The sequence below is a fragment of the Falco punctatus genome (genome assembly GCF_963210335.1).
Source record: "Falco punctatus genome assembly, chromosome: 4".
Taxonomy (NCBI): Eukaryota; Metazoa; Chordata; class Aves; order Falconiformes; family Falconidae; genus Falco; species Falco punctatus.
In genome coordinates, this window is record NC_137583.1 from 16,074,280 (window position 1) to 16,100,732 (window position 26,453).

Sequence of the window (26,453 nt, forward strand, 5' to 3'; positions counted from 1 at the left end):
ATCTGTATCTGCCGGGCACAGACCACACGCAGCCCTGCCCAGGCTGGGAAGGATGGGCAGCAGGCATCCCGCTGTGAGAACAAGTACAGGCTTTCGGGGTCCTGGGTTCAAAGTCCCTGAAAACGATCAAATTTAAAATTCCTCACCTTCCACATCTTATACTGATGTTCAAGAGCGGGCTCCAGGAGCACAGCAATAATACATACATGCCGTGTCATGAGTGTTGAGTCTTCACCATGTTATCACACTGCAGACAAACATTTTCTTTTCTTCTTGTCAGGGAGCCAAATGAATCCTAACGGCTTTCCCGACCATAACACACAGACAGTGCCAGCTACAGACCTTGGTTTCTGACACATCAGCTGTAAAGGCAATGGCCTTTAGATAAGAGAGCACCGAGGCTCTGGGGGCTCCCGCCAGACCCAGTGCACAGCAGTGAGAACAATCAGTGTTTTCCAGAATGTGCATCGCACGTAGTAGAAAATATTAACTCACGTTACAAATATTTGTAAAAAGTCAGACACAATTAAGTGATTTACAATTGAAAACTAACAATCTAAGAATTCAGCCGTGTAGACAGACGTTGTTAAATATAACTGCAGTTAATGTGATCTGATTTAAATAGACATAATACAGCAACAACAGAAAAAGGCAGTCAATCACATTTCCTATGATTATCATTCTTCTCCATGTGGAATATTATTATGCAAAGCTTTGCAGCCGCTCTGCTGTCCCGGTGGGTGCAAGAGAGCAGTATGCCCGCAGCCTGCTCCTGAGGTGTCCCTCTGCCCACCACTGCCCAGGGCTGCCCCAGCCACCCCCAGAGCCACCCCCACGAGATGGTGGATGGAGCCGGCTTGCTGCTGAGCGTTTGGAATCACTGTAACCCCACACAGCTCCCTCCCAGGCTCCTTGCAGACACATGTATGACACTGACATCTTGCATACAGGGGTACCAAGGCAGAAAGGAGGCTGGTGCCGCCCTGAAGGTCTTGCGCTGCCTCCATGAAAGCACCACTAGCTTTCTCCCAGTGCCCCTCCAGGCTTCACCCACTGCCTCTTCATTATCTTCCCCTAGAGCTCAGCAAGGATGGAGCCTCCAGTGAGAGCCTTTCCATCCTCATAGGGTGGGAGAGCTGTTTTGCACACTATTCTGCTGATTTCTCTTTGTATTTAAAGCCAAATCAAACACTAGTTGCTCAAAACTTTCATCCTAACCCAGGCTGGACTACCTCAGCTTTGGCACATGCCAGGATGCAATGCAGCTGGAGAAGAGGGAGAAGCACCCACGGCCACCAGCTCCAGGGGGACAGCCTGTCCCAGGAGGGCAGGCAAGGACGGGGCTGGGATGCCAGGGGACATGGCACAGTCCTCGGCAGCAGAGTCCCGTGAACAAAAGATGGCTGATTTAAGGATGGGATATGGGCTGAGTGGTGGGTCAGGCCTCGCTGTAACTGCACGCTATCTCTTCCAGAGAGCTCCTCTGCAAGGAGCACTCTCATCTCCTGCTTTCTGAGGAAATGTGGTTTATTTCGAACTACATTCAGCAAGGCATGACCTCTTTCCTTTGAAATTGTTACCAGGGCAGAAGGCTTTTGCTTACAGAGTTAGGGAAAATATATTGGACACTCTGAGATTACAGTATTATAGTGTCTACTATTGTTGAGGTGTCTTGGTGCTTTCTGAATGGCAGTGCATTGCAAAAATAAGGTGATAACCTGCTTTCTGATCCCATTTCATCAGTATTCTACCCTCAGTCTTCCCTCTAAGTTTCCACTGAGAGCAACACACTTCATAAGCAGAAAGGACATGCAAGAGAGCAGCGCAGAATATGCATATGTGAGCCAGAGTGCAACCCTGACTGCAGGTCTGCACTGTCGGTACCTGCCCATCTCACGCAGCAGCTGCGGTTCTTTTTAGAAATTAAGAAAAAACACCAATGAAGAGATTAAAGAGAAAAGCAACACTTGAAGAATTCTCATGGTAATAAGCTTTTTTTTCCATTCTGTTCTGTAACCAGGTCAAAAATGCCCTGCTAAAGCCACCCTTTTACTTGAAATGAAGGTAAGTAACATCAGATGCTACCAGCTATAAAACCATGGGAATATACATATATGGAACCTAAAGCCGAAACTCTTCCCCTCTGTTTCTTATTATTAATCAAGCAGATCCATGGAAGCTGAGGGGAGGAAAGCAGTGCTCAGGGCACTGGAAAAAAATCATACCTGTGTGCAACCACCTATGGGGTCAGATTGCTGCCCTGGCTGCACAGCCGTGCAGAAGACCAGCTCCTTCTGCGTACCTCTCCCCCTCCAGCTGGAGTTATAAGGAAAAACATCAGGGAAAAGCAGCCTCTGATGGGACTGATGGCCCCAACGCTGTGAGCTGTTGAAGAAGGTGGAGGAGAGCGAGAGCTCTTGCTGGGAGCTGGCACAGCTGGGAAACACCCTGCTACCTGTCCATGCTGCTTTGCAGATGCAAGGGAAGCAACTGAGGATCATGCCGTGACCTTGCATGAAAACAGAGGGAATAACTGAATCACTTGGCTTACCGTCTGATCAAAATCCACAGCAGATCCCACCCCCTCAAAAAGCATTCATTTTCAGAATTTACTATATTTTGTGCAATCTAAAAAGCCTAAGCCATTCAATTTCTAAAATGCTCAGATCCATCTCAAATCCATTCTCTCACTCCTTCTGGGGGGGCTTTAGAGTGGAGAGTAAAATATTGCTGAAACAACTCAACCGGTTCCTTGAAATTCTGGAAAGTGCTTCATTCATCCCAAACCTGCCTACATTACAAACCACGTGCAGGCTCGCTCTGCAGGACACATTTGCTGAAAACTGAGATGTGAGATTGCTATTTCACCAGGAGAAAATCAGCAATCCTCTCCCATCTTCCCATTTCACACCTGGCCAAACACCTCCCAGCTGTGCCAGATGTGTACTTTTTATTACAGGTAAAATGAATGGAGCAGGAGAAAAAGCAGCCAGTTCTGCAAGATGCTGCCTCATGCGAGCAGGAGACCAGCTGAAAAGGGAACAAGTGCCTAAGCATGGGGAAGGGAGAATGGGCAAAGCAGGAAATCCTCTTTAAATGTATTTATTTTTCCTCTCCAGCTAAACCCATTCACCCAGCAGGCAAGGACAACTGTCGATGCTGAGGCCAGGCATCACCTGTCCTGCCTCACTTGCAGTCCTGCTTGCAGAGCACCTGGCCACATTTGCACACCCCACCATGCTCACTGTCACCATTAACAGGACAAACAGAACTGGCACAAACCTGCCACAGCTCCTTGTGAACTACCTGCTTCACAGGCACCCTCCAGAACTGGCACACGGGACACCTCACACAACAGCTGATTTGCAAGGCTGGCACCGAAAAGTGAAGGTAATCACCTCCCATTCCCACCCCAATCATCACAGAGTTATTCAGGTTTATGCTGCTGGCAGCTTTCTTAACTGCACAATGACACAAGCTAAAAATATTTGCTGTTTGGACTCAATTTCATGTTTAAAAATGCATAACAAATAATTACTTGCACAGCACAAACCTTATAGCTTCTGCTTCCAAGCAGATGGGAAATTGTAACAAACTTCATCTGGCAAAGCAGTGTCCCCTCATCTGTCATCACCTCATCCACACTGTCACACAGCACCGAGAGCTCCGTGCATCCCAGTCCTGCCTCCTAACCTGGGTAATCCCGTAGTGAAGGCTTTTGGCTGCAGGTGACCAGGGAACAGCTCCCAGCTCCAGCGCGCCCGGCTGCAGGGCTTCTTTTCAGGGCCTACCACAACTTCGCTGTAGACTAAAATGAAATAACCAGCATAGACAAAGTTCAGCTAAATAACTGAACCGTTTTGATTGTATATTCAGCAAGAATGCTGATACCCTCACAGTGTCCAAAACCTGCCCGGTCATGTGAGGCTGATGGGTTCCCAGCCCAAAATGGACTACTAGCCGTTTCCCATGCAACCTCCTGTACACCCCTAGTAAAATTGAGTCTACAGTTGTTAAGGCCCTACCCTCCATTCAAACTCGAGCTTAAACAAGAGAAAAAATACCCATTGTACCCTTCAGGAGAGAGGTTTTCACAACCTTTACCTAGTTCTTCTAGCCCTGACTAGCAGAAGCGTGGCCGACAGCATCTGCTTTGAGCCCACAGTTCTACTGCACTTGTACAGGGTTAAAGATCACTCCAATACATTTGCAAACAGACCAAATTACTTGGGACCCTTTCCCCAGGGAAGCAAAAAACTGTTATTCCTTCCTTTTCCTTCCACATAACTCCCAAGACCTTTCCAATGCATTTTTACAGTGCAGATCCCAGGTCTGGATATAGCAGAGGTCTTTTTGCTGCCCTATAGAAGGATAATGGTACTCCCCAATGTCTTCTGAGATTCCTCTGTTTATCCAGCCAAAAGCAGCCACTGTAGCTGCAGCATCACCCCTGAATTCAGACTCATTCATGTCCTCACAGTCTTTTCAGAGGCTGCTCTCAAAGTCAAACCCTCTCTAGTCTGTTCAACATTCCACAAGGGTGGTTAGTCCCTAACTTACACCCTCTGAATCCCGAAACATCCTTCTCATCCCCATCTCTTCTTCAGCACTCTTCCCCTTCACTCTGTCTTCAGAGATCCATGCTCTTCCACTGCATCATTCACTCCTTCAGCCTTCATTTCATCTTTGGCCCTGCCTTCCTCACGGCTCCACGCGCACAGCGTTCAAAGCCTGGCTGTTCTTTCATGCTTTCCTGCAGAGCCAAACCTTCACACGTGCCCAAGGCTTGGCACCGTGGCTGCAGACCTCAGCACGCCCACCCAGGCTGTGGCTGTATCCTGTACTCTTTGCCCAGACCAACACTCTCAGATCCCTCGGCTGATGCCCCCAAGGCATCAATCACACACAAGCACTTTGAAAACCTTTCACAACTCAGTCATCACCTTCTCAGGCTCCTTGTTACCTTACTGCAAATCTGACTCTTGCTTTAACATTATTTATGACAGCTTGTACTTCCTCCTTGCTTGCTTTCCCTGTAAGTCCTCCCCAGAGTCTTTTCTGAAGCAGAAAAAAGAGGATAAAAAAAAGGGAGTGGGGGAGGAAAAGAGTTATGAAAAGGGACTGATCTTCCTCTGAAGTTTGCTGGAAGTTATCTCGGAGGTTACACGCTTGCATCCTGAGAAATGCAGGGGTAGCCCCAGTTGTTTCAGACACTGGAAAACAGGGCAGGCAAACTGCTATAGCAAAGCAGGACTGACCCCATCTCCAGTTCAGTTGTGTCCCCATGTCCTCCCCATGAGAGGCAGCGGGGAGTGTTTCACACCAAGACATCCCAGAGCAGCTGGAAAAGCTCTCCACATGGATCACTACCGTCAGACCAGAGGGATGGTTTTTGCTCCATCTTAAGGCAGGAATCATTAGAGCCTGAAGACAGCTAATGTCATTTTTGAAAGACAACGTTCCCATTTAACGCTGAACTCTGTTTTGCTTTTTCTGAATTTTTCTGATCCCATCCCTTGCTGTTATTTGTTGTTAGCTGCTGTACAAGCTCTGCTCTTCCCTTCCGCAGGGATCATGTTGGCATAGGGCAATTCATGTCCAACAGTTTGTCCCTGTTGATTTTCAGCTACATCTTATTTAATACTAACGAAGGACATTTACTCCTCCTCAGGACTTTGTTTCACCCATTTTTCTTTTCCTCTGCTCACCAGCACCCCTCACTAGCAGCCCAACACATCCCTCCTCAGCAGCCTCTACACAGAAGTTTTGTTATTAATGATTCTTATGGACTCTCTGTGGTTGAACAGGAGCGATTAATAGTGACTGATATCTGGCATCCAGCAATTTCACGCAACAACAGAGAGAGATTCCCTTCTGCTGTGGCACACTGGTATGGCACAAAGCCTTAGGCAGACAGATGTTCTTGCTCTCCTGCTCTTGCATCCTGCACTGCCCTTCCCTAAATCATCTTGTGCATCTATTGGTACCCTGACTGCAGACAGAAAATTTAAGGCATTGAGACACCAGATCTCCCAGATATCAGGGTGAGTTACTGACTTGCAGTGGTTCACATGGTGCTTCACGTGACAGTGATAACCACCGATCTAGCCTAAACAAAATGTGTTTTGATTGTCGTCACCAAGCAAATCACCCTTATTTTGAAGCACACCAGGTCTCGCCAAGATGACTAATGACAATGCTCAGATCAGGCCCATACTTTGACGTTACAACACCAGTGTTTCTGCTGGCATATTTGGGATAGAAATAGATTTTTTTGTTGGTGGCGATTGATGCTGCTTGTTTTTAGCCATACAATGGATGAAACTACAACTGGCATTATGACAGGAAAGTTTAATGATTCCAATTATCTCCTTGAACATATTTTTGGTTATTTTCATCCACAGAAATAAAACTTCTACTGGCTGCCAAACATCCTCAACTGTTTTGCAATCGTCATACATAAAGGTGGAACAGACTGACCAAGCAATGACCCTGAATAACTGCCTATGTTAAGTGGTAATAAAGAAGATCAAGAGTTACATGGTTTGCAAACGAAATGCACGGGAGCAGAGCCACCTCCTGCCACTGCCCAGGCGGTGCTGGGGGAGCAGCAGGGCTGCAGCCAGGGCCACCCAAGAAGAGCAGCAGCATATCAATTAGCCAAACCATTAGCAAAACCGGTGGCCAGTTTGCTCCTCTCATTTTGCTATGGATCACACTGTCAACAAGGACTCCCCAGAGGAAAGCAGTTGTACCAACCTCAGAGAAACCACGTGGATTCCTTGCAAATACTGCAGATGTTCATGGGAAACGCAGAGTTTGAAACGAACCCTTTCCCAAATACTGCTGCTGCTCACTCGCAAGTAGTCACCATAATTTTTATTATAAATCTTTGATAGCATATAAACTAATATTTAGAATGCACAGCTCTTCTATTAAACGAACCTGTATTTTCCTCTTTAACTCTGCTCCCCCCTAGCAGATCCCAGCTGTGCTGCTTGTCTGACCTGATAGTCATTCTACTCCACCAAGTTATTTTGGAATCATTTTGATGGTGGCAACAGCTCCTTCAGGTAATTTACACCCAATTGCTACTTAAACACTGTTCCCAGTCAAAATCCACTGTTAGGGGGGAAAAAGGTGAAGTAAAGAGAAAAGCCACAAGCAGAAAGGTGAATAAAAAAATTGAGTTAGAAGGTGACTGAAAATGTCTGCTTGATATTTTACATTTTTGAGAACTTGGATATGCACGGGGAAGGAAGGTAGGGAATGAGACTTCAAGCCAAAAGGAGACGGCGGGTACAGTGATGGGGGACTGATATTACACCCTGCATCAGAAATAAAGAGCACCGGGTTTTAATGTGATTTTCAAAAGTAAAATGAAGTTCAGTGTTTGGCAAATGACATTCTCATCAAATACAACAGGCACCACCTGATTTAATAGAATTATTGTGTCAATAGTTTCTCCATAAAACCACATCTCTGTTTTGCCACTATTTCACCAGTTATGGTCTCGGCTCTGCACGCGGGCGCGCAGGACTCCTGGTGACGGCAGCCAAACACATGCCTGCAGCTCATTTCATCAATGTTGCACAACATGAGCTCGCCAGCAAACTGGCAGAAATACCAGCAGGATAAACGACGGGTGTTGAGAACAAATAAGAGACCATTTAATTACTCTACTATTAGAATTTTACAATTTAAACCACCCAAAAGACTTTCTCACTGTCATCTCTGGACTTAGCTAGGTCACAAAAGAAGCTAGTTATGTTTAGCAAAACCCTCCATAAAAGCCAACAGCTCACGGTCCTCAGCCTGGGAACAAGGAAACTCTTCATTGATGCTCCTCCTGCTAAGGAATAGCCAAGGAGCAAAGCCTCACATTTGATGCCACCCTTCACCGTCCTACTGCAATCTGTGTTTCCTGCCAAGATTTCCTAGCTTTGCTGGTGACCCGATATTTTGCTTTCTGTGTCTTATGTTTTAGCTTTTTATGTTGATAGCTGGAGCAAAATACCCTCAGTTTTGCCCAGTTTCCCTTCCTCTGGACTAATGTGACTGGAGACCTGCAATATTGCTATTGCTGCCAGTATAGCTGTAAACACAGGTGGTAGTCGGTCAAGATAGAAATGAGTGTAGGGCATGTCCCAGCACCCGTGAGAACGAGTAGGTACAGTTCCCAGCACCCATGAGAACGAGTAGGTACAGTTAACCAAAACTCAGCAGGGCACTGGGCAAAGTCTGCGTGCTTCTCCGTGGGTCACCGTCTGCCACTGTGCTTCTTCCCCAGCACCGTTTCTTCAGTGCAAACCTCAGTCCCCTGCCAGCACGGTCAGAAGAGGACAGCAACATTATGCATTTGCACTTTGTTCTCCTCTGTTGTGGGAAACGTCTGTAATCTCAGGTGCCCCCTCCCTCCTCTGCACACTCTAAGGGAGGCTGAAGGCGCAGGCATGAGCACAGGGGCAAGCAGCACGGCTCTGCCAGCACCAGGAGCTGTGGTTGGGAGCCCAGCAACACAGAGGCACTGGGTTCAGCATCCTCCCATCGCCCCATGCCGTGCTTACCTGTGCCACCAGCACCTGGGGCTCACGTGAGCCGTGCTGGGAAACTCCCCTCGCCTCCCTGCCACAGCTATCCGTGTTTAACGTTTACAGTTTCCAACTTTACAGCATCTACAGCAAAACATATGTGCCCCTGAATTCTGGCTTCAAGCTGGCTGCTCAAGAGGTTTACAGCTCTCTCCCTTGCCTTCTAAGTCTTCCCATATTATGTGGGGAACTTCAGCTCAGTATTCCCTTTAATCTCAAAATACTCTTCAGAAGGAATGGCTGTTACACCATCATACTCTCTTAAATGGGGGATGCAATCATTTTCCCTCTTTCACTGCAATGACGCTTCTACAAAGATTTTGCACCTAATGACAAAGAATATTGTGCCATAACCTCCCCATCTTCTTACTGTCCTCTATTTCAGAGACAAAAGAACTGGACCAAAGGCTACAATACGTAAAAAACCACATGCATGGATCACTCCTGCTAGGAAACATCACTGCTGCCCTGCTTTATACAACAAAGCCTGTGCGATGGAGGGCAACACAGCTTTCATATGACTTCAAGCTACTATAGCTGCCTTTTAAATACGTGAGAGGCTGTATTTGAAGTTGCCTTGCATCCAATTCCCTATTGAACTCGCACTCTAATTTCTCAAAAAAACATGAGTAGAATCAGATGTTCCAGAAAAGCCATAGTATACTGAATAAGAAAACTCAACACTGAAATAGAGGAAAGGGAACAGCTTACGTAAGTTGCATTCCCTGTAGTTTGGGATATTGAGACTGAGCCTTTGAAATGCACGAAATCTAGTTTGTTGATCATTCCCCAATTTATAGTCAGCTCAGTGGGAACAAATATGTGTCTACTTTGATATCCTTTTGAAGAAAATCCTTGGCACCTCATTTCTCTTAAGAAATATACCCATTCTCTTTTTATTTTGGTACTTTTTTTAGATGCAGACTGGAAGACTAACCCAGCTGCATTTTGTATTCATGCAGTACTTTCTGTGGCCTGATCCATCTGAATCCCAAAGTTTCTTCTGAATTAAAATGACACAGTCTATCACATCCCAAGCTGTGGCATGAAGCATTTGTCAAGTAACACAGAAACACTGGTAGTCTGAAGAATGAAACGTAAGGAGTGGAGGAAAGAGCTGGCGAATAGCACATTTTTTTAAAAAAATAATTCTCTTTTCTGGAATACTGAACATAATATGGATTGGAAAGGGGTAGAACCAGACTCTGAGAAGTCATGTCTTTCAGAAATAAGATTAAAAAAGCTCAGTAAAATATTAATACAAAAACTTTCAAAATACTCACTTAGTGGATGATGTATGTCACAAGAAGGATCTCTCTATTTAAGATGATAAAAGGAAAACTGAAAGAGCGGTGTGTAACAGTAGGCTAGCACAGCTCAGCGAAAACCAGTCCAGGTTCTCTGACAAGACATTGCTGGTTGAAATGAAGACCCTGGAGCTCTGGCACAAGCCTCCAGCATGACCATGTATATAACACCTACTATGTGCAACGGTATCTTTCCATTTTGCTCATGAGAGAGGCATTGAAAGTTGCCCAGGAAAGCAATAGGATTTCAGTGATAAAATACACCAGTGAGGGTTGAAATGTTGCAAAGCACTGAGGTTTTCATGTGGAATTCAAATTAGATTTAAAGACCTACAGGCAAAATTAAATTCTAGCAGCTGCATTGCATTCCCATTTAAAAAGAAGAGAAAGAGGAGGCATTAACATAGTGCAGGGTCATGCACCAGTTATGTCTTATTAAGTATTCCAGCCTTCCTTAAGATAAGCATCACATATGGGTTCTTTTGCAGCTAGCACTTCCTTGCTTAAAGAGAGAGAGGTCTGGATAACACCCCTTCTGTCTCCCAGGGCCTCCTGGGCTGATTGACAGGAACATGTACTGCAGGGAACAAATGCTGCTCGAAGGAAAAACGAGATTACTTTCTCTGAAGGGGGCCAGTGGGGTCATTTCTTTGTCATGTCTTCTGCCCACCATCTCTGGTTGAAGGAAAGACAAAGAGGAGGAGTGACATTTTCCTTTCCCAATAAAACACAGGACCAGGCTGAGGACCTGGTTTTTACGTACAGTGGCTTGCACTGAATTCAAAGTTAGGGCACAAGAGAGATTGCTCGAAATAAACAGGGCATTTTGAGAGTCATATCCCACCTCTGGGAACCAGACCACATGGAAGGTCAACTCAGAAACCATATTCCAACCCATCTCAGTTACATTTTAGGCTGGTTTTGGGGGAGATAAGCAATAAACATTTGATTTTCTCTATCACCTTTGGCTACCACTCCCCCATGATGGACAACGTTTGGCTTGGCTTTCTTTTTGGGCAGAACCACCAGATGTTTTGAGGCTGGTCCACCCTGCAACGTGCCCTACAGGATCGTTGGGGTTTTCAGCGCAAAGTGGTTTCCCTGAACTCAGCAACTTCTTCTCCACTTGCTCCCCCATTTCTAACAGTAGTTTCCTCTCTGCTAATACAAAGGTAACACCTCTGGGATTTGTATGTTGTGCCACCCCAGATCTCCTCTCCACTGAAACAGTTTCAAGCTGTAATTCCCAAATGTTGCCACATTTAATGAGGCCGAAGAAATCTTCCTATTTCTTTAGCTCCTGCAAAACCTGTCCCACTGCTTCAGCATCTCCCGCTGCACAGCTGTGCCAGGAATGGTTCATTGTCCTGACCCTCCCCTCTGCTCTGATCTATTCCTACAGTAAAGCTCAGAGGTGGAAGCAGCCAGGCACTTGCAGAGGCAGCAGACACCAGAACAGCTCTCCCAAGTAATAACCTCGGGGTCAAAGTCTTTTCCTTACCAGAGACCTCTACTAGTCTGCAAATAGCAGCATCAGCACGTCACCAGCTACTTCAGTCCCTCATACTTTTCCTTAATTGCTCCTACCTAGAGCCAGGAATTCACCACTTAACATATTCCTTCCAGAATGCAAGGTGGTCGTAGCAAAATGGAATTATATTAATAAACATACATTTGAAATGAAGCTCCTGATCTGATGGGGGAAAAAAAAATAATCAGGCTAAGCAGCAGGAAAGTCATGCCAACAACTAGATTTTGAGTGAAAGAAGAGTATTAGCCGCCCTTGAATAGAGGGGTTAACGTAAATTGAAAATGTCAAGTCATCGATATTTTACAATATTTTATAAGGTAACCATGGTTATTTTTTATGCATGCCTTTGCAGCATGAATGCAGATGATGAAAAGTATTCATGGGCCAATTGAAACAAAAATAAAACTGAAGAGATATCTTGATGGCAATTTAAACCTTAAGCTGCGGAAATTAATCAGTCCACACAGGCAACAGAGTGTTCAGTTGATATTGCACCACAAACCCCCCTTGCTAAACAGACAAATAAAAAGCATTTCACAAAGGATGAACATCTTGAAAATCATCCTGACTTTAGCCCTAATGTACCTGCAGGGATCAATATTGCTGGAGCAGGATAGATCTGGTCGGATGCATGAAGTTGCCCGTGTGGCCTCTGGATAAAGCACAACTGTTTCTAACTTAATTTGCACGAGCTGCTGGAAATGCAGAGGACCACTGGTCCCAGCGCGCTGCAGCCTCTCGGTGCTGCCCAGTGAGGGGGTCACTAATGGTCTGGACGCATTGTCTTCTCTACTGCTGCTTCTTGAGATAATTTTGCATGCTTTTCCATTAGACTAACGAGGTCTCTTCATCGCACTTACATTGCTGGCAAGTGGTGTCACCCCTTACAGCGAGGGCAGGGGAGCAGCACAGCAGATCGGAAGAGGGGGACGGGAAATGGCGAGGGTGAGCAGTTGTGACAAATAACAACTGAGTGCTCTATTAAGCAAACTAAAACAGGGCTTTGGCTCACAGGAGTCCCTGTGGACTTCTGCAGCAAATGATGAATAAAATCCATCTCGAGAACCCTGTGACAGAGGGCCTCCCAGCAGCCAAAACATTTTGTATGGTAGCAGAGGGTAGAAATAAGAGGCTGTCCCTCTGCTCCAGAACCTGTCCAGATACTGAGACCATTTTCTGTCCCTTAAATACTGCACCATAACAAGCCACTGCTTGTTTTTGTGGAACAAGTGACATTTGGCTAGGCTGCGGAGAGGCATCCATACCCCTAAACCTGGAGGGAAGGCTGGCAGGAGGTAGCGTGGGAAGGATTCAGTGTAAAAGACTTCTCCAGTCTAATAAACATCTCTGGTTAGCGTTAGAAGAAAATGACTGACTTTTCCTCTGCAAGTCTTCACCATTGTTGCATGACATGATAATTTCTCTGCTAAACATCTGCTCTTCAGATGCCCGCTCTAGTCTGGTTTCTGTAATGGGACTGTAAAACCAAAAGATGTCCATAGTAGGGACAGAACTGGAAGTTCCTAGTGCACAAAAACATACCTCCCCAACTGGCAGCTAACAGGGTTAAAACACCCTCTGATTAAATGAAATCATCTTTAATTAGTTTAATTGACCATGCCTCAGCCAAGACCATCTGCTCAGCAGCATTTGCCTGCTCTTTGCAGGAGCGATTGATCAGCCATAGCTAGAGTATACAGCATTAGGCTACATCAGATTTATTTTGTTTAATAGAAGAGCTAATTTGCTTTAAATTTAATTACAGGGGCCAAGATTGCTCTCTAAGTCCATAACAGCACAGAACATAAGCTGATCCTACAGCTAATGGACACACACGTAGGTCCACACGTGTGCGTGCAAATCAGCTCAGTGACGACAGCTTGGAGAGCTGGTCCCATCCTGGCAGAGAGCAATCGCTGCATTTTCCTCCCCAAAAGGCAGCAGCACCGTGGCACACTGCTGGGCTGGCAGGGCCGCCCCACTCACTGCCATGTCCCCCTCCAACCGGCCGAGCTCTTCCCCACAGCTCTCCATCAGATGCTGGAGCAGGCAGATGTCCATCTCAACCACTTCTCCTAGTCCTAATTATAAAGGCACTAAATGATGCATCCTACGTAGGGTCAATGTTTATGCATCACACGGGACCAACAGGGAAAATCAGGGGGACCGCTCTGTACCTCCTGGGTGACCTCCATCAGCAAACCTCTCCCAGACGGGGTGGCTGGCAGCTGAGGGGTCAGTGGAGCCAGACATCACGCTCGCCCCATCCCTGCCATCGCACTGTCCCTCTCAGTTCTCCACCCTCCCATGCAAACATCATTCTTCACCTGGAGCTGATGAAGAGCAGCAGCTCTCCCTCCTCCCCGAAGGACCACGTGTTTCCATGTCGTGTTATTATGAAGGGGAAAATTTCATTCACTTCCCAATGCTTTTTCCGTTTTCAATTTCCCATCAGGCGCTAAATCACTGCTGTCTTTGGGAGATGCTCGAGCCCTGACAGGCATGCTGTGGCTGCCACTGGCTGCTACAGGAGTAATTACAACCCTGCAGAAGGCTCCAGGCTGCCATTTCCGTTTCCATGGAAATAAATACTGAATTACTGAAAACAGAGTATGATGCTTTATGGATTTTGAGGCTTTTGATCATCTCAAGACCACCTTAACGCATTTTTATTGGTGGTGGCTTTGTTTTAAGGGGGGCAGGGGGGCTGAGGCAGGTAATGCTCACAGTGTGGGGAAAAAAGCCAAGGGGTTTGGCTGATGCCCTGGAGGTTTGTAAGGGAGACAGTGGTGGTGGCTAAAGCTGCTGGTTGTCCACAGCATCCAGATGTCCAGCCCTGGAGAGAGGAGCCCGTGGAGGCTCCCTGGTCCCTGCCTGCAGCCCCAGCTCCCCACTGCCACCCCCACGACAGTCTGTTTGCTGGGGCTCTGGGGCTGAAGCAAAGCTCCTGCCCTTTTTCAGGGATCATTATAGCTAGCATTAGTGCTTAAATGTCCAGAACTGCAGATGACCATTTCACAGGCATTGAGCTTCAAGATGAAGCTGAAATAAAAAGGAATTGCTTTATTTCTTCAAAAATGAATAGAGAGCAGAAGGGAGAGAGCTGATACCAAGCCCTTGTATCTCTGAACTGAAAGGACAGAGATGTGGCACAGACAGGCAACTCCACACTGTGTGCAGTGACCCTGGGCTCAATTCTCATCGCAAGGCATGGCTGGGAATTTTTCATCATAACAAACTAAATGAAATACTTGGTTTGGGGAGGATACACACAAACCAAACATTTATTCTGAGGTCACCTTAGCCTTCGTCTCACCATCTGAGCTGTTACTGTGCCTCACGGGAGTTTCTGTCCTTACTTGGGCTGCATCTCCCAAGTACCACCGCAGTGTCTCTGCAACGGGCTCAATGCACCGCAGCAAGACAAGCAACCAAATTCAGGAAAACCACCTGAATTACAGACATGAGAGAGGGGCAGAAGGCAAGATGCTACCTCAGCGAATCATCTCTTGATACTGACTTGAGCTAAAATCAAACATTTGATTCAGGACAGAAATCTTAAATATCTTTTCTGCTAACACTTCTGAAACCAATTTTTTTTGGCAGGGGAACTTTCTGCTTTGTGAGAAATGTCAGCCTTTGGACACAGTGTCCTAATTCAGCTGCAAAAATAAATGTCAAAACAGTGAATTCTAGTTTTAAGGCAGCTCTGGTCAGCAAAATTTGGGTCGAAATGTTTCCTAGCTAAAACCACAGCCCCCAGAAGTTATGAAACAATTCCCATTGCACTGGTTAGAGGCTTTCATCCCTTTACGTGAAATAGTCACCAGACAGCAATGGCACTTGGCCTGTGTTGTAGCCCACTCACACATGCATGCTTCTCTGATGTTTCACCTTCTACCTGGCTGCACAAGAATAGATGCTGAAAAACCACGACCATGTATTACTATGTATTACTCAGCAGGTTTGACGTGCATATATTCAGCTGTTTGTTTTCAAATCTAGCATCCAAGGGAACTGGATGAAACTGGAAGCTTAGCACAGGTATTTTGCACGTTTAACAGGAATGCCACAGCGTACAGGGCACTTCAGGCCCAGGAAAGAAGAGAAAGTCTGACTGTGAATCCTGTGAATTCAGATGGTCCTGCAGGGACAGCCCAGAGTCCCACACTCCCTCTGAAGCGGGAGGATGGAAGAGTGCAGCTCACCACAGGTGTGGTCTGGATATTGTCTGCTGCTGCTGGATTCACTGAACACCACTGTACTAGCTCCTTCTCACTGCAGCTAAAAACAATTTTCAAACACAGCTTGAGATAGAAAAGTAAATCACTGCCCTATGGCTGGAAGAATGAGACGGGGGAACACCACAACCTGATTTTCAGAGATGCTGCTGCAGTTTAGTTGTCATGAAGGTCAGTGGGAAATACAGGGCTCGTGCCCAAGGAAATGCCAACTGTTGCAAAAACCCAAGCTTGGAATTGCCCAACACTTACAGAAAATAGCTCCTGTATGACTCTTCCACAGCCACAGGTCAATTACAATGCGGAAGAGCTAAACTCAAGCCTTGCCAATGGATTCTGGACCAGAAACCCAAGACTGAAACACCCTTCTCCCTCCATGATGCCCATCACACAACAGAGGAGCTCACTGCTGGAGCCAGAGATACTCAACTCAATGCCCATGACAACTCCACCGGAGCAGAAACACCAAGCCACATAGTCTGTTATGCAAAAAAACTTAAGCCTCCATGTATTATTTACAATGTTCTAGTCAGAGGTTGTGCTTAACAACACCGTTATCGCCACAACATTCTGCTACAAACCACTTCCCGTCTTTGTTTCCTAAAAGCCTTTCCAACTGCATCAATCCCTTTTGCTCTGCTGCTATCTCAGATCCTGCTATATCACCACTATCACATTAAGAATACACTTATCTCATGCCACCTGGGGCTATTGTATTAAAAAAAAAATCCCTTTAGAAAAAAAATCTTTCTGCGCAAATAAAATATTATTTCAGAAGTGAATGGAAATGCCTTCCCGGTGATATAATTATTATGCAATTAGTGAGCGTGATGTAACAGGAGGCCACAGAGAAAAACACCTGCTTCCAGACCACAGGAAAAGTTCAAGCAAGTGCTTGGGGCTCTCAGCACCGTTCCTGCCCGTGCTTTAGGAGGACAACTACTAGGCAAAGCCTTCTTACCCCCTGCCTCCTTGCACAGCCTCTGGGGCAGTTTCACCCTGCACACCAAAGCAGGGTAGAGCACGCCAGAGCAGCCAGCCCCTCCACTCGCTGCCGGCCGACCAGAGCAATAGGAAAAGCTGACAGGCTTTGCTTTTCTAGGCACAGGTGATTGACCAATAAACTGCACTGACAGCACCGCGCTGCCGCTCCAGAGAGAGATGGCCTTCAGATGGCCTGCCAGGGAAAAGGCTCCGTTTCCCAATTCCTCCCATGCACAGCAAACAAGTGTAGGTCAAAAATAAGCGTAGCTCATACCATGCCAAAACGCCGCTGGGAAACTCATGATTGCCTCCAGATTTGTTCTGGAGGTTTGCTCAGTTTCAGTGTAAAGCCTGTGGCTGGCACCACGGCAGGCTGCCGAGCCAGGGTCTGCGGTGGGCTCTGGCAGGAGCTGCCGGTACGACGCCCAGGGGAGGAAAGCAGATGTATTATTGCACCCACATGTGCGCAACTTGAGCCGCCACGGCGTTTCTGAGGATATTGTAATTTCAGCACATCTAGGAAAACGCCAGATCGTGTTTTCTTTTTACTTAAAGCTTATTCACAAACAGAATTTATAGAATATTTTGTTCTTATGAAACAGGCGATGGAAGCTTCAATCAAATTATTAAGGAAAAGATTTAAGTTGTACATCAAATTAACTCCAACGAGACAACAGTCAGATCAACAGACTGAGCGCGTCTTCACGGGGAGGCAAATGAGCACTGCTTAGGCCAATTCTGACCAAAACACAATCCGGACTGAAACAAAACAGCACGATGGAGATAAATGACAATTTTCAGGTGTTATGGGGCCAGTGCCTCAAAGCCCAGTGGGTACGCTCTGTGATGCAAGTACAGCTGCAGGCACAGGCTGAGAGGTGTTTGCAAATCCACCTGGGAAGGGAGCTCGCTGCTGATTTCAGGACAGGCTGGCAGGGGTATTTACAGAAGATGGCTTATCAGAGGGAGACAGATGCAGCGAATGAAAATGTATGAAAATGCAAAGGTGGGGGGAGAATGAGCAGCGGAAAGTCCTGCAGAAGCATGTCTCAGCCCTGCCATGGCCACAGCACACGTGCAATGCAGGGAGCTATTCCTCCCCTCCAGCTGCCCCAGGTCCTCTCCCACCCAGCACCCACCCAGGCTGCTGCAATGCTGCACAAGCGATTCTTCTCTCTCCAGATGTCTCTGGTTTTACTGCTGTAATGTTGGGAGGTGCCTCTGACTCCCTAATTGGCGTCAGAGATGCCACCACCATGGCACAGAGGAGTTTCCAAGCCACGAAGGGCTCTGCTCGCACCTCCAGCCTGCAGCAATTGGACACCCAGCTGCTGTAGTGGCTTTGAAATCTGCCCTGTGTGAACACCAGGAGCTTCTGGAGTAGGAAATAATTTTCTACTAAAATTTAAGAGGGAAAGGGAAAAATTTCCTGTTTCAGGGCCAATGCTTCATCATGAGAGATCAGGAGGAAGCTTTCATGGGGGGAAGGGGCAGGTTACTGAATCACTGCTCACTGCATATCATTTTCTGCTCTCCTCCGCAACTCTGTTGCGGAAAACATGCTAGCTGAGTGGCATGCACCTCTGACTTTTGCCAGGAACTCCCCATACAAGCTAAGCAAACAAAAACATTTGCAGTCTGATAGGTTTTACTTATACCCTACAACAGACTGGCTGCAAGCAATGCCTGAGATCCTGCAGGAAGGAGAAGTGGTCAACAGCGATTCTGGTGCTTTGAGGCAAGAGGGAAGTACAGAACAGCTTCTGCTGCTCTCCTAAGGGCTACCAGTGGCCAGAGAGCTCCAGAGATCCCTCTGGTACAGCCCAGGTGCCGTGACCACAGGCAGCACCAAAATAAGGGTCCCCACAGCAAAGGCTGCAGTTTGCCTTGGGTGCTCACTGTGGTCTTCCCTGCAACATCTAATGGGAGAAGGAGCAGCAGTGACCTGCTCCCACCTCTGCTCCCCACCCCACTGTGCCAGCACCTTGGCACCATAACCACTTGCACTGTACCCCAGGAAAATACCAAGCGGCTGAACAACTGCTGGCCTTGCAGCTTTCTGAGCCATGCCTTGTATAAAGGGCTTTCCCTTCTGCATAGCTAATCCTCACTATCCAGGTATTAAAAACAGAGTAACTCCCGTGCTAATACTCACTTTCAACAGAAATTACATCTTTCTCTAAAAGCTTAAATTACAGGTTTGCTGCCTCTGAGTATTAGAAAAGACCCAGAATTAAATCCGTCACTTTCAGAATAAAATCAGAACCTACTGCAGGAAACAGGTTGCTCGATGCAACAGGGCAATTTGCAGGGAGCAGCCACTGGGTTCATGGTGTCAGCCAGAAAGGCTCTCATAAACAGAGATCACCCACAAAGCAGGGCAGCCATGATTAAATACCGTTTTCTGCATCACTGGGAACCACAAAGCAAGAGGGTAGAGTCACACACACGCTCACACAAAACCACGCTAGCTCCTTAGCTGAGCAGAGGTCAAGGGAGGATGAGACACACAGGGCTTGAGTTGCTTTAAGTTAAAAAAACAAACTACAGAACTGATTCAGCTCTCAGCACATCACTGAAAACATGGTTTTGATCTTAAAGAAGTCCTCCAACAGAGGACTGGAGGCATGAAATCTTGTTTGTAAACATAACCTATGAGGATCGATGCAGTCCTTGCTGTTGCCTTTTTGCTATGAAGATGCCTTACTCAGGGACATTTATTATCCTCTCCCTCTGCCACTAAGGTCTGAGATGCAAAAATACAAATGCAAGATAATTAAGCTCTTTACAGGAGAAAAACCAGATCAAACAATTTTCTGTCTTGAAAAGAATTGGAAATGTCTAGACAGAAGGCAGAATTGGTCTCGAATGTATTAATTTCAATAAGACGTTGAAACCTTGAATTATGGGGAAGAGATTGAGGTCTGCTCCTCCTCCAAAAACTTTCCACAGCATTACTTTACCCTCCCCGTGACACTGACACCCTTTATCCCGCCTGTGATATTTATATCCGATAGCAGGGGACCATAATCTGGGTCACCAATGGCCTGGATGGCCACTGAGAGCCCTCAGCAAGAGCTGCTGGAAATGCAAGCAGCACTGCTGAGTCCCAGCTCCACGGCTCTGGGGAACTGGCTCTTACCGGGGGAGAAAAAGAGAGGAATGGGAAAGGCATCTGGGAACTCATGGTGCAAACAGAGCCACCTCAAGGGCATGGCGGAAGGAGAGAGCATCCCAAACCCCCACGGGCACACAGGGGTCATAGGCTCCCTCTTCTTAAGAGGAACCAGTACAACTTCAATAAGCCCATTTGCGTAAGACATCCACCCCAGGGGCGTCTGAGCTTCAACTATTAATAAGGTTATTGCAGGCTACCAGAACGTACTTCTGTCATTTAGATTGGTGATGTGACACAGGAAAGGCAAGCAAAACAGCCCACTTAAGCACCATCAAAGACCTGCTCATCCAGGCAGAGAGCTGGAGGAATAAAATTTCCCCATCTCAGCAGTCCTATGGGGTATTTCACAAGGAAAAAAGCATGAGCAGAAGGCAGCTCACTTGGCTAGCCGGAACAAAACTGGCAGTGCAGAAGTCCCACAATGAACCAAATCCCCCTTGCTTGGTGGAAGTTCTCTCACAAACAGTCTGGTCAAACCCAAGTTTCTAGTTCATAACAGCAGTATTTCTCACTGGCAAGCCCTTCCCCAAGAAGCCCTCTTCCATTCCCACCCAGCCTGGGAGAAGGACATTACCTGACATGCGTTGTATAGAAGCTGATGCTCAAATTTCTTGATCCCCAAAATGTTCTGGAACATCTCGTAGAGCTGCTCCTTGCTGAGGATGAGCTCCGAGGCAGCGCTCGCCGTCATCCTGGCCTGCTGCTTGCGGGGATCCTCTTCCCCGCGGTAAATAGCATCAAACTTTGCCATCCAAGAGCTCAGGACTGTCTCCTTGCTGAGGCCATCGATTTCTGGCAGGCTGCGCACTCTTTTCTCAATGTGCTTCTTGAAGACCTCCCGGGAGTCATTTGCTGAGCACCCTCCACTCTGCACCATCCTAGCAACACGGTCGCTTTTCAGGAATACCTGCAAAAAAAGGGTGATTTCAAATGGTGTCATTTAAAAAAAATAAATTTATAAAAATCCCCTTCAATTATCACAAAACATGGTTTCGCTGCTGGGAAGCCCACTAACTGGCTGCCAGTACGTTTTCCAACTCCTCACTCAACAACCACGTTACCAGAAGGACAGAGGTTTCATCTGTACTTTGTGGGAAGCGTAATGAAATCAGGTGAAGCTTCTGCTTTGCGTCCGCTAAAACAGAACATTTTGATGCAATTAGGACTTCATGCGATGTTGTGATCGCACCTCACCAGATACATAAATCAAATGCCCTTTGGGAAAGCAGGATTATATTTTACTCTAGCAAATGTTTTAATAAGGAAGTTATGGCAGAACTACATTCACCTAGCCAAGTTCTGCCCTGTTAGAAGGAGCCCAGTCATCCTACTGGAGGCAACAGCATTGCACAGCATTTATCCTGATACCCAGGCCCCCGGGAGACCTCTGACCAGTGCAGGGACCAGGCTTACATTAAGCTGCTACACTGCAGGAGATCTTTGCAGACTGCCCTGCTGTCACAAGATGACAGGAATGACATTGTATTAGTTTAATGTAACTTTCAGCTAAATAATTGTCCCCACTTCTCCTGCAGCTGGGTCTTTCCAACCTGGGCAACCAGCACGGCAAGAGCACCATTAAAACACCCCGGGAAAGGACAAGGATGAATGGCCCAATCTTTGCAAACTGATGGGTAAATGCCAAGGCAACTCAGATGACTAAAAGGTGGCATGGCTGCACGTGGACGAGACCAAATCCATTCCCGCTCCACCTCTGGGAGTTGGTGAAGTAGCACAGGATGGTTCAGCACGGCCTGAGGTTGCCTGGGAAGGCTTTGCAGGGAGAGCAGCCTGCAAGGTGCAGGACACTGACAGCAGGAGGGAGGGAGGAGGCGTTTGATGAAGATGCTTTTCTCACTGCAAGAGCAACAGAAGGGTCAAAAACATAACAGACTCCTGCAGACCAAGAGATGTCACGGGAGCAGCACAGAGCTGAAGGGTGAGAGACAGACAAGGGAATATTGTGTTGGCTCTCCTCTCCCAAGCCCCGAATGCAGGAAAGCAATCAATGCCCAGTAAGAACTGCTGTTTTATTAATGATGCTGAGAACTGATGAATGCAGCAGGCTGGGAAGAAGCTGTGCCAGCACAGGGGTATATCTGTCAGCCCTCAATAATTCAAGAGCTTGAGGATGACCTAAGGACATGGTAGATATTTTTTTACACCACTCAGCAACATGGCACTCCATGTTCCCAGACGCTCGATGGCACGGGCATCTGTTGGCAGTGGTAGTGGGTTTTGCTCCAGGACCAGCCCAAAAACGCTGCTGAGGAAGAGCTGGGCTGTTTCCTTCCAGTAGCACCATGCCGGGGAGTACTCCCTGCAGACGAGACAGGGAGGATGCCATCAGCAGCCTCTTTAGTCCATGCTGAAATGACACCAGCAGACACTTTGTTTCCTTGCAGGGCTTAAATATGAGTGATAACACCCAGGTGTGTGCAGGTGCTTTTAAGTAATAGTCGAGAGCTATCAAAATTCCAGTTCCCGACAGAGCTGAGGAAGTCCCCAGCACACCGACTGCTGGAAGTGGTGGGAGGTCATGGCAAACAGACCCACTGCAGCACTCTCTGCATTCCCCCTCTAATCATCTGCTCCAGGTGCTTTTGGCCTGACCCTGTGCGACAGCACTAATGACTTTCCATACCTGCCAGCACCAGCGGCTGTTATCTGTGGTCCTCACTCCCATCAGAGGGGTGACAGCACCGTGAGTGAAAGGACCCGACCCCCCTCTCCTGCCAGCCCTGATTTATCCTCCCCGGGTGCAGAGCAACAGGCAGCAGAGGAAAGGAAGGCTGCGGCTGGCAGAGGAGGCAGGTGCAGGGGAGCGCCTGTCAGACACAAAGCAGCAGAAAAAGACCGTGAAATAAGAAGATAAAAAAAGATAAAAGAGGTGTTTTGTCCTGCAGAGCGGGCTGCTTTCCTTAGAAAATACCAGGTGAATCGCCTGGCTGTAAGATTGCCTAGTAGGACTGCCAGGAGTCAAGAACTGGCAGAGCAAAACCCCAGCATGGGTGCATACACCAGCACATGCAGAAGAGGACTGACTTCTGTGAGCTGGCAGGCATGTCCTGCCACGTTCACAGATGAACCCCCCAAGTCATGCGTGGCCTTGGCTCTGTCTGCCCAAAGCAGAGTGGAAATGGGTCTAATGAAGCATTTCCATAATACCCACTGAAGGGACTGCTGCATAAAGTGCTGTTTGACAGAGAAAGCTTTACTCATTAGAAGTAAAAGGACACGAGAAAAGCTCTTTGCTGTCAGAGTGTGCTGGGCCTGCCTCACACACATGGGTCTGCAGCATTCCTGCAGGCACAGCAGCGTTTTGCAGACCCGCAGCAGAAACTGCTCAGATCACTCCATCTTTTAATTTGATAGCAGCCTGTGAACTAGTCTTAGACTGACAACCACATACTTACCCTTGACAGCAGAATGCGACCACGCAAACACATTCAGGGCAACAGCAAATACATTCTTGACCTACAATGTCACCTTTACCTCCTTCTTTGTCCAGAAAAAAAAAAAAAACCAAACATAATAAAAAAATTCCCTAGGTAATGAACCTATTCCTCAATGTTAATAAGTGGACCCCTTAGAAACACCAGCCATGTCCTGCACAGAGACAGCCAGCTTCAGCTGAGCAAAACCCCAAGTTTTAGTATTTTCCAAGCCATCATGCAGCTTTGTAAGTCAGTACCCAAATGCCAATTTCTAGACAGTGTCCATCCAAGGGACAGCTGATTTCACAAAACCCTGAGATTTGCAGGAGCCAAGATAAGCAGCATCTGCTGTGATTGCACCATGGCTCGACCAAGGGTGGGCAGCCCTCTGCAGGGAGGGAAGGAAGGAGAACACCATCAGCAGGGAACGCTGCTCAGGCACTGAGGGAGGGCAGCGGCTTTGCGCAGCGAGGCTTTGCCTTGTGCTGCTGCAGATGGTGCCGAGGAAGAGACAGGCAGCCGTGCTACAGCTGCACAGAAGCTGAAAGTACCTGGCTATCAATTAAAGGAGACCAGCAGTTAAAAATGCACTAAAGGACAGAGCAATACATAATGCTTTTTGTGGCCTGTTTTAAGTAGGACAGAGCCAGTGCGGTGTCCAGCTGTACTGAAAACAGGTTTTGCAGACATGTAGTGCTGATCAACTGCTCTCTGTAAGTTTGATCACTTGGGATAATTATACAGCACAGGACTTCTGGAGCTGGTCAGGACACATTTTCAGCCAGACCCATCACTGAAACAGGGATGTATTTTGCCTGTTTTTAAGCAGCTTCCTCTTCCTGACCAATAGTCTTAGCTGAGCAGATTACGCTGCTCTTACATTCTAAAACACAGCTCACACCATCTTGAAAACTTTCTCCAAGAGCATCTGTTCGGTGAAGCTGTGATAAACTGATGATCCCTTGGCAATTTCTTTTCTGATAAGAGATGTAAATTACTCTCAGCTTCCTTCCTGTACAGAGAATGATGGAGCAGTAACTACTAGGCTGGTTTAATAGAATTAATCCAGAGATAATTTGTACTTTCCTTACACAGAAGCAGCTGCTGTCATTTTTTATAGAGTTAAAATTCTCTTCAGTTTTAGTATCTGATTTTGGTCCCCTCTTAGATTCCACTTCTAGAGAAGTATTTTATGTAGGCAATTCAAAATCTTCACCTTTTATGACAGAATAGCTCTAGGGAGAAAGAGAAATGGTTTGCACAAAGGCTAGCAAAAAAATAAGCAACACTGCTCATACAAATCACAAGCATTGATTTCCTTCAAAAACAGAAGCTCTTTCCTTCTGAGAAAAGACATGAAAGGCAGCATTAAGGGCTGCATAAAAAGAGGTGCAAAAAGACAGACATGCATAATTATTCTTTTGCACAATTGTGAACAATGCTTCACGTTCCTTGGTATCATCTAGTTTTGTAGATGTACATCCTCCTCCCTCCCCCTTTGCTTTACAGCACTTGTCATACCAAACAGAAAAGACAAGACCGCTGCTGAAAATCCCAAAGTCATTTAGACACAATGCAAAAGCTTCAGCAGGAGCTGAATGTGATGCCCAGTTTTGTCTTGGTATTTTTCATAGGGAGCATGCGACATTTCTTTTATATAGTGTCATCTCCTCTGGTTTAAAGCACACTGTTTGAAAGTATCAGGAAGATATTCTCCAGCTTAAAGGAAGGGTGATCTTCCCTGTAATCAAGCTATAGGATACACCATGGTGTAGGGGTTGCCATGGTTGCATGTTCAGACCCTGAACCTCACAAACCTTGTGATGTACCAGACATCAGATGGAAGAAGCCTTGCACTTCCCTTTGATAAAGGCGAAGTGCTGTTTGATAAAGGACAATTCATTAGCTCAGAATTTGACCCCATCTGTAAGAGTGAGAACAGAGATTCATATGAATATTACGTTGTCTCTCCTTACCTCGTAGTAGCTCTGGACAGCGTTTATAAATGCTTCATCTGCCACAATCTGGGTTTCTCCATTGAGAAAGGCCTGGAAACGATCTTTGATTGTCTGGAGTTGCTGCTTACTTATCTGCAAAACATGCCAAAAGGAGAAAATTGGTTAGAAAAGGTTTATGTATGAGGAAAAAAACCCCCACTAATTCTTCTGTGCTATCTTATTGGGGTGTTTATGATGTGCACTTCTGCTCTCCTTTGGGGACAGCAGCAACAGACGAGGAGTCAGCCACGCGTGGGTATGCACACACGCACTCTTCACCCTGGGAAGTTCATTCGAGCGTCAGAAGCACCTAAAGTCACCCTGAACATAATTTCTAAACAGCTTTGCCACTACACACCACCACAAGACTTTTACCACTTCAGGTATACCCAAGTCAAATGGAAGCTGCTGTGTGCATGCTGGGAAGAGACTGTTCTAGTGCAATCGTTTTCCCGTTCAGCCTCTCCTCCCCTTCCCAAGACGAGGTTTCATCACTGAACAGGAAGCCTTACGAGCTGGCTTTCATCAGCACTCTAGGGTCTTGGTCTTACCTCATTTGTTTTTGTTTTTTTCCCCTTGCTCATTTCTTTTGGCTTGTCACATATAAAACACCGGTCAGGACCAGTGGTGAAAGAATTTAATGCCATTTAATGCTGAAGAAATTGTACGAGGGCAAACCTGTTCTCCTTATCATTGCAAGGACTCTCTCTGCTGTCTCTTTGCTGCTCAAAAGTTTCTGTCTAGCGTACAGCTGGTAAAACTCACAAGACTGTTCTAATTTTGGAACAATGACATCAATAGAAAGTTTACAAGGGTTTATTCCAGCCTTGTAAGATAACATGCCATTATTTTGCCAACTTATCTGTCAGTTTGAGAACAGATATAGCTAACCCCCCCCACCTTTTCAGCTTGCAGCGCAGACAAAGTCACAGCGGGCACATAAGTCACGAACCAGCAACGCCAGCATAACATCTTAAGAGGCAGGGAACACTCATGCTGAAGGGCTGCAGGGATTTAAATGTAGTTGTGCCTATCACAGTCCTTATCACAGGACTACTTCAGGGTTTGAGGATAAGAATTAATTTAGACAAAAGAAAGCAAAAAAGATGTATATACAACAACCACAGATTTAAAGGGAAAAAAGAGCAGGTACGGATTAGGCTGACTATTTAATAATAACCAAAAGG

The 26,453-nt window shown here is 46.6% G+C and overlaps 1 protein-coding gene across 15 annotated transcripts in view; it reads right to left on the reverse strand.

Annotated features, from left to right (window-relative positions):
• The window catches only part of CADPS (calcium dependent secretion activator), a 220,391-nt gene that overhangs the window by 150,543 nt on the left and 43,395 nt on the right, over positions 1 to 26,453 (reverse strand). For all 15 annotated transcript variants that reach the window (XM_080382924.1, XM_080382923.1, XM_080382919.1 and 12 more), the window contains exons 2-3: positions 25,246 to 25,359; positions 20,407 to 20,739 (exon numbers count right to left, since the gene is read on the reverse strand). In XM_080382924.1, the coding sequence (XP_080239050.1) occupies positions 20,407 to 20,739; positions 25,246 to 25,359 (447 nt within the window). The remainder of the gene's footprint in view (positions 1 to 20,406; positions 20,740 to 25,245; positions 25,360 to 26,453) is intronic.